At 41.9% G+C, this 7,936-nt stretch overlaps 1 protein-coding gene across 1 annotated transcript; it reads left to right on the top strand.

The window, feature by feature from the left end:
* The first annotated feature begins 556 nt into the window (after window positions 1-556).
* On the top strand, window positions 557-7,604 carry LOC115689809 (receptor-like protein 4). The gene is made up of 9 exons (XM_030615965.2): window positions 557-656; window positions 769-1,827; window positions 2,419-2,569; window positions 3,144-3,215; window positions 4,244-4,312; window positions 4,841-4,909; window positions 5,044-5,121; window positions 6,460-6,668; window positions 6,982-7,604. The coding sequence occupies exons 1-9, from the start codon at window positions 572-574 to the stop codon at window positions 7,098-7,100; spliced, it is 1,911 nt and encodes a 636-aa protein (XP_030471825.1). The 5' UTR covers window positions 557-571; the 3' UTR covers window positions 7,101-7,604.
* The last annotated feature ends 332 nt before the right edge of the window (window positions 7,605-7,936 follow it).

Here is a 7,936-nt window from a genome sequence, read left to right as displayed (position 1 = left end):
TTTTAAACCTAATTCTTTGGGTTAATATCGCGAAAAAATCCTAAATTAGTACACTTGCGATAAATTTATAACAGACTAATTTTTTGATCACAAAAAATCCTAAATCGGTACATTTGTGATCAATTTACTCCACACTAATTTTTTGACCATAAAAAATCCTCAACTGGTAGATTCGTGATAAATTTACCCTCCATTAATTTTCAAATTTGTTGTGAGTGTACTGATTTGAAATAAAAATTAGTTCGAAATAAATTTATACTAATTTAAGTTTTTTCGTGGTATTAAGCTTGACTTAGAAAAAGGAAACCGAGCTCGTCGACCCCACTTATGAAAGCAGAGAGAAGCAGGGGCGTGCTTCCACCAATCATACTTGTCGCGTTCTAACGACCCCCAGTCTCTCTCTCTCTCTCTCTCTCTCTCCTTTCATCACCGCCAATCTCGCCCTCTTCTCCTTCCTTCCTTCCTTCCTCGCCTCCACTTTTTCCCTCCACTTTTTCAACTTTCACTCCAGCCTCCTCCGTGCAGTCTTCCTCTCCTCCTCCTCCCCCTCCCCTCCCCTCCCCTCCCTTCAATGGCGTCCAAAACCCTCCTCTCCTCCCTCCTCCTCCCCCTCCTCCTCCCCCTCCTCGCCTCCTCCTCCTCCTCCTATCCGTACGGTAATGGCAAGCTCTCTCTTCCCCATTTCACCCGCACAGCACAGCACAGCACAGCACGACACCCCCCACTGTTCTCGACTCATTCTTATTCTCCTTCTTCTTCCTTGCGCAGGCCACGTCTCCTTCCACATCGACTGCGGCTCCGCCGCCAACTCCACCGACGCCTTCGGCACCGCCTGGCTCTCCGACCGCTTCTTCTCCGGAAGCGGCTCCCCCGCCGTCGTCTCCCAGCCCCTCCTCTTCAGCTACCCCCCCGAGAAGACCCTCCGCTCCTTCCCCCCGCTCTCCTCCGGCAAGAAGAACTGCTACGCCGTCCCCGGCCTCCCCTCCGGCCGCTACTACGTCCGCGCCTTCACCGTCTACGACGACTACGACGGCCGCTCCCACCCCCCGAGCTTCGACGCCTCCGTCCAGGGCACCCTCGTCTTCAGCTGGCGCTCCCCCTGGCCCGAGCACGTCGCCCGCCTCGGCGCCTACTCCGATCTCCTCGCCTTCGTCCCCGACCGCGAGGCCGAAATCTGTTTCTACAGCATCGCCACCGACGCGCCCGTCGTCGGATCGCTCTCCTTGGTTCAGGTCGATCCGCTGTCCTACGATGCGGCCTCGATCGGGGTCGGCTTCATTCTGGTCAATTACGGACGCCTGGACTGCGGTTCGGGACAATGGGGCCCCGGGTTCAGCAATGACACCGATTATTTCGGCCGTTCGTGGCAGTCGGACCATGATTTCCGATCGCCCGACTCGCAGAACAATGCCGTCGTCATCTCCACGAACAGTACTATTGCAGGGGCTAATCAGCAACCGAATTATTTCCCGATGAAGTTATATCAGACGGCTATAATGGCAAGGGAAGGGTCTTTGGGTTACGAATTGGAGGTCGACGCGAAGATGGATTACTTGTTGTGGCTACATTTCGCGGAGATTGAATCCAAAGTGAGCGGAGCTGGGCAGAGGGTCTTTGATGTGAAGGTGAATGAGGTCAACTTGACTAGGGTCGACATATATAAGGAGGTCGGGCTTTTCGCCGCGTACGATTGGCATTGCACAGTGAAGAACTTGAGCAGTACGACTTTGAGTGTGACGCTAGAGCCAGTTGTAGGAGTACCCTTGATTAGTGGGCTGGAGAATTATGCACTGGTTCCTGTTGATCTTTCCACTGATTCCGAGCAAGGTATGGGCATTGCCGCTTATCGTAGAATTAAATTTCATCTGTCATTTGATTGCCCAATATATTTTATGGGTGGATTTGTGAGTTGCTCCTGATCATCAAAGTTTGGCACGCCGGAGAAATTTCATAAAAATAATTTTTTGGGTGCTCTCTTGTTTTTTCAATTTTTTTGGAATCAATAAGGACACTGGTGTAGGATAGGTATTTGATCGACTGTTCATCATTCAGCAAAAGGGAAGCTGAATTTGCTCCTGAAAATCTCCAAATTTCTCACAGCAGTAGGCAGATTCTGTGCACGGGGATGGTGACCAAACATAGTATGCAGTAAGCTCAATGGCATGCTTTTTTTCCATCTCGGGTGCAGAGCTGTGGTAGCAATGTTGACACTTCCAGGTTCTAGGATAGAAGGAACGTCCTCAACAAAACCTAATCCAGTTATGGATGTCTTGAATAATTAAGGATGAGCCAGGCATCATTCATATACTTATTATTTCCATAAGAAGCATCTGGCGTGAAATGTGAATCCTGATTATTAGCTTGCTGTGGCAGATAGAGTATGCAAGAGAAACTGATCGATCTTCTTTTTTCTTCCAGTGGCTGCTATGAGAGCATTGAAAGAGTCATTTGGTGTTCCCGAGAGGATGGGTTGGAACGGTGACCCTTGTGCTCCTACCAGTTGGGATGCTTGGGAGGGAGTTACATGTCATCCCAACAAGGATAAGACTTCCCTTGTAATATATGAAATGTGAGCAGTTTTACTTTTTCATGTTTCATACCTAGCCACATATACTAAATGCATTGGAAGAGGCAACTACGTGGATAAATGTATTCAACTTCTTGTAGCCAGGGAAACCTCCTAGTTTTGTGTTCACAAGAGTACCTTCGATATCCTGCCAGGTCACATGCCTGAAGCAACACACTATAGTCTGGAACTGCATTTAAGTGAAGAACAATGACATTAAATTTGGAAGTATGCTTCCACAGGATATAGGAAATCTCATTACCAGATATTCAGTTTTTTATTAGTTTCCATGATCTATGCAGCGCAAGCAGTGTCTGTCACTCTTAAGTTCACATAATACACCAGATTATGAGAAGGAAACTGGAAAGTACAAGATCCCCATATCTTGAACGGTATTGGCCCCGAGTTTTCTTTAATGGCAGAGAAAATTTAGTAGAGTGTTGTTTCTCGTTCTTTAAGGATATAAACAAATCAATCGTTCTTTACCAAAAAAAAACAAATAAATCGTTGATATACTCAATACCAGGCTTTAAATATGTGGCTTATATTAAAATCAGCTATTTTACTGGTATTTCAGAGATCTTGGGAGTCAAGGCTTGAAAGGTTACTTAAGTGACCAGATAAATCTTCTGTCAAACTTGGTAAGCTTGTAAGTATCTCCTTTCTGCTTCTAGTTTCCTTTTATGATCTCCAGGATTTTAGGTAATGGAAAAGCTCCAGCACTATTTCTTCTTGACATTCTCTGCTACTTCATCTGAAAAGTTGCAATCACAATTCCAGTCCTTTTATATTTTCCTCTGTCATTATAAAGGAGGATTAGGTCATTCGAATGAGCTATGCCGCCACATGTGGAAAGTTGCAACCACAATTCCAGTCCTTTTTTATTTTCCTCTGTCATCATAAAGGAGGATTAGGTCATTCGAATGTGCTATGCTGTCTTTGTTGCTCTGCCTTTGATAAGAACTTTCTCTCCCTTATGTTACTGCTTCCATCTAGCATAAGTCATTGTACCAACCATTTTGCTTCTGTTCCCTCTAGTCAAGGTTGAGGACCTGGATCTGATCATAACCCCTGGACAAGATCGGCTCTTGGCCTTCAATTAATGTCACTGTTTTGCCTTGATGGTTTTCAGGAGAAATAGCACTGCTGAGTTCTGCCCTTTAAGTTGGTTCAGTAGAATTGCTGCTAAAAGACTCTTGAAGCTTATGCTTGGTTCACCTATAGGTTTTATATAGAGAACTCAACTCTTATTCACTAATAGCGTTTTATGGCCCTAAACTTGTCCAATTTCTATCCAACTGTTTATAGTAGTCATGATTTTAGTGGTTTGTAATTGGTGCTCACTCATTCTTCCCATGAAAATGGTTTAGATGGTAATTCGAGCTTTTCACCTTTTTGTTGGTCTCTACATTCGTAAATGCATGTCCATTTCTGGTATAGATGTTTGAAGGTGGACTGTCCATTTCTCTTTTACATTTCTTTTTTTATTGGCTCCAATGCGGAGGTAAAAGTTAGCCGACATAGTCTAGCCTTTTCTGTTTCAAATCTGTTCTTCGTTGATGGAGTAGTGAAATTATATATTGGTAAAATCCGATCTCTGGAAATATTCTATAATTATCACTTTTGAAATTTTTACCCCTGTTGTGCTTACTCTTGTTTAACCTCCCACATCATCAGGAATTTAAGCTCAAATTCTTTACGGGGTACTATTCCATCTGGACTTGGGGAAAATGCTCTTGCACGACTGTAAGTATCAGAAATTGCTCGTCACGTCTGATGGGTAAATCATGAATTTTTTGGTTATTGGCTTATGCTCGACCGGTTCTTTGGCGGCATTTTGTATTAATGAAGCTAAGTTCAAAATGAGTCTTGAAATGTTAATCTTCTTTGCTTACTTTAATTATAGAAGTGACCATCCATGAAGGAGTTGAACTTGCAGATTTTTTTATTCTCTTCTGATCATGTCTGGGTTGCACTGGTAGACTAAAAGCAAAATGTTATATGTTGCCTTTTCATTTCTCATGTTCATTTTATTTGAGTAGATTGATATTTTGAGTTTCATTTAATATTATCTTTAAAGTGTAATGGATATTTGTTATGCTAGTTGTGTGGAGTTGGAGCATATTAGATAGACAACCAATCTCCTCAGCTGAATATGTTTCCCCCCTCTTTCAAAAATAATGTTTCTCTAGGTTATACCTTTGATTGATACTACTGCTACCAACACCATGGTATTCTTTTCTAAATTCTCCTGTTTAACATTGTTATATTTAGGGATTTGTCAGGCAATCAGCTCACTGGCTTTATACCAGACAGTCTAGCTTCTTCAAATATGCAACTTGTGTAAGTACTTTGTCTCCAGTGGTTCCATATCATATGATATATCATGCATCCTACTTTTATTGTGTGTGACAGATAGTCTGAGCATTGCCCTTTAATCTGTCAAATCCTAATTTTCTTCTCTCTCTCTGTTCTAGGCTATTGAACGATAACTTATTGGAAGGGCAGGTCCCAGAGGGACTCTATTCAATTGGTGTCCATGGAGGATCTATAGAGTAGGTTATCCTCACTTTGAAGTCTTACATTTTCTTGATTTTGTTTAATGAATGGCTATCTTACTATGAATTGAAAGTGCTATGCTAGTGTTCTCGTCTGCTTCTGTAAGAGTGCAGTCATCGTCCCATGTGCTTATATCTTCTTTTAATTGTAACATTGTACAGCTTATGCAATAATTTTGTATTCCGATTGTTATGCTGTGACATTGGTTCAAATCATTGTGATGATGAGCCCTCTGTGTATCTAACCTTACACTAATCAAAAGGCTTTTTATCTCAGTTTCTTTAAATCTTCTCTCTCTAAGTGACCTGTAAAATTTTGCTCTGGATCTGCTGTCTTCTTAAGGAACTGTTGCTCTTCTTGATCTTCCAAAATGGTTGGTTTTCATCCTTTACTTTTGCCTTCCCTTTTTCTTCCTTTTCTTGGTGCATGTATGAACAAGCGCTTGAGATTGGGGTTGGGGCCCATGGATTGGGAAATGGGGTGTGAACAAAGTGTTCATGGAAAGATAGTGCATGCTGCCGCAATAGTGGATCTTGATTAAGTCTAAATTTTATTCCAATGGATGAGTCATATTTGTTTTTGGAGTCTAAAAGACTTGACTTTCCCTCATGTTCTAAGTAATCTACTTCCTAGATGAAAGTGAGTTATGATATTTTATGTCTCGGATCTTCATGGTCTATCTGCTTACAGTCTGGTTTAGGCGATGAGGAAATAACTGCAATTTTGAGATGGAATATGCTCCTGAAGCTTTTGATATATTCATTCTCGACTTTTTTTCAACATAAACCTTGATTTCTCCTAAAGCTATCACCTTCTGATTTTTGTTCCCACTTGCTGCGCAAGTTTTGAATTTGAATGGCTAGCATCACCTTTAGAAGCCTTAAGTGCAGCCTCCTTGGACAAGTTCTCATTGAAAAATTATACATTGAGGCTTTTTCACTGGCATACTTTCATATTCGGGTTCCAGCGTCCTCCACTAAGCTAAACTTGCAGCTTGAGTCAATAAATATGATTTCTACTTGTGAAACTTGATGAGAGCTTATGCTGCACGTTGTGAATGGATGTACTTTGTTGCGCTGCTCTCAAGGAATCTTTGTAGGGAAAAAAGAAATAGGATAGACGTGGTATAATAACAGTTAGAGATGTCTGCTAGGACCTGATTTCACTGATTCAGGGCATGGCAAGGTAGCCTGAGCATTAACTACTCAAATTTGGCTATCACAATATTTACGAAGATCAGAATCTTGCTTACCCTCATTTTCTTCTAAATTATTTGTTATTAATTCACTTGGTTCTGAGCTTAATCCTATCACTCTAATCTCTCTTCCTCTCAGCATCTCTGGTAATAAAGCGCTATGTGGAGCACCATCTTTGCCTGCCTGTTCTCTTCTTTGGGAAAATGGTGGATTATCTTCCGGTGCTAAAATTGCCATTGGCCTATCATGTGCTGTTACGTTCATCGTGCTACTAGTGGTGCTATTGGTTTTCTGCATCAGAAGAAGACGCAGTGACTATGACTTTGGTTTACCTCAAGAGCTGATGTGTGAGTATGATCTTTAAACGCTCCTTACCTGCACAAATAAGGTTAATGTTTTGATATGCCTCACTATCAGGTTCAGACCGGTGCTGCAGTTCACTATAATCAAGAAGGTTTTTATATCCTGGGTTTTAGTTGGCCTTTTTCCGCAACAGCGAATTAACACCAACTATTGCTCCTAAAAATTTGATGATTACCATTTCCACAATTCCAAAACGAAATCCACACTGAGCTCTTTATTAATATTTTATGCAGTCCTGCACAAAATTGGATTTCCTGTTGACCATTACTTTCATTCTCACCAAAATTTCTTTTACAGCGCTTGCCGGTAAGAGAAACCGATACCAGAGGCAGAAATCACTGATGCTCCTTGAAATGGAAAGCCAACATGCCAAAGGATTGCCCTCACCTTTCAGTCCCAACTATCAGAAATCTTGAAAAGTGAAGAGCAATGAAGATTGACCGTGTCCTCTCCTCAAAAGGGAGTCTGCCGGAATCAATTATATCATAGGCCTAAAAATGATGCAAGTGGCTTCGCTGCTTTAGAAAGATGAATCGCATCTGTTCAACTTTTGAGCAATTTGCAAGAAAATGGGGTCATTGAATGTCAAATCGCCCGGGAGACGCACTGCATCTCAATCTCACGTTGACGATCACTCGACATAGTTCATTGGACCATGTATACCATGATTTTTGGCATTATAGGAGAAAAATTGAAATGACTCAAACTGGATGGATCAGTTGATATAGTTGTAAATGATGTATTTTCATTTTACAAGTGGTCCTGAAATGCTTGAAGATAAGCTTTGGCAACTACACTACATACCACGTGTCTTATTGAATAGGGCATTTTTTTGGCAGTTGATTGTGCTCTCAGTTTGATGTACTCAAGAAAGTTTCATGTTGAGTTCAAGTGATGACTGCTTCTGTCTTATGCAAAAAGGTGTCCACCTTGTGAGTTCTTTTTCAAGATCCAGTTACACTGGGGGTTGAATCGACGTGGTTCTTCCCGTGGATGTGGTTCTACGGGCACTTATTTCTTCTCGGGATATATATGTTTGAAGAACCTATGAGCTTCCTTAAGGCTGGACGACAATTTCCTATAAGATGTGGAGAAGCCCTTTATGATGAATGTCTATATAACAATTCTGCAGATCGGCTTCGTACACTGAGCACTACTCGCTTTGTAAAACGAAGTTTTATATGGTCTGCCTTGGTTACGTCATGGGTATAGGATCTCATGGTTTTCGGTCTTACAATGTTCAAAATGTTGG

The sequence above is a fragment of the Syzygium oleosum genome, unplaced genomic scaffold, assembly GCF_021117445.2.
Source record: "Syzygium oleosum isolate NSW1041296 unplaced genomic scaffold, Sole_v2.1 Sole_v2.03, whole genome shotgun sequence".
NCBI classification, from domain to species: Eukaryota; Viridiplantae; Streptophyta; class Magnoliopsida; order Myrtales; family Myrtaceae; genus Syzygium; species Syzygium oleosum.
The sequence above is the reverse complement of the archived record's forward strand: the minus strand, read 5'-3'. Positions and strand labels throughout refer to the sequence as shown.

Coding starts and splice junctions, on each gene's coding strand:
- LOC115689809 (XM_030615965.2), top strand. CDS start 572: ATGGCGTCCAAAACCCTCCTCTCCTCCCTCCTCCTCCCCCTCCTCCTC. Junction 1,828..2,418: donor TTCCACTGATTCCGAGCAAG/GTATGGGCATTG, acceptor TTTTTCTTCCAG/TGGCTGCTATGAGAGCATTG. Junction 4,313..4,840: donor GAAAATGCTCTTGCACGACT/GTAAGTATCAGA, acceptor TGTTATATTTAG/GGATTTGTCAGGCAATCAGC.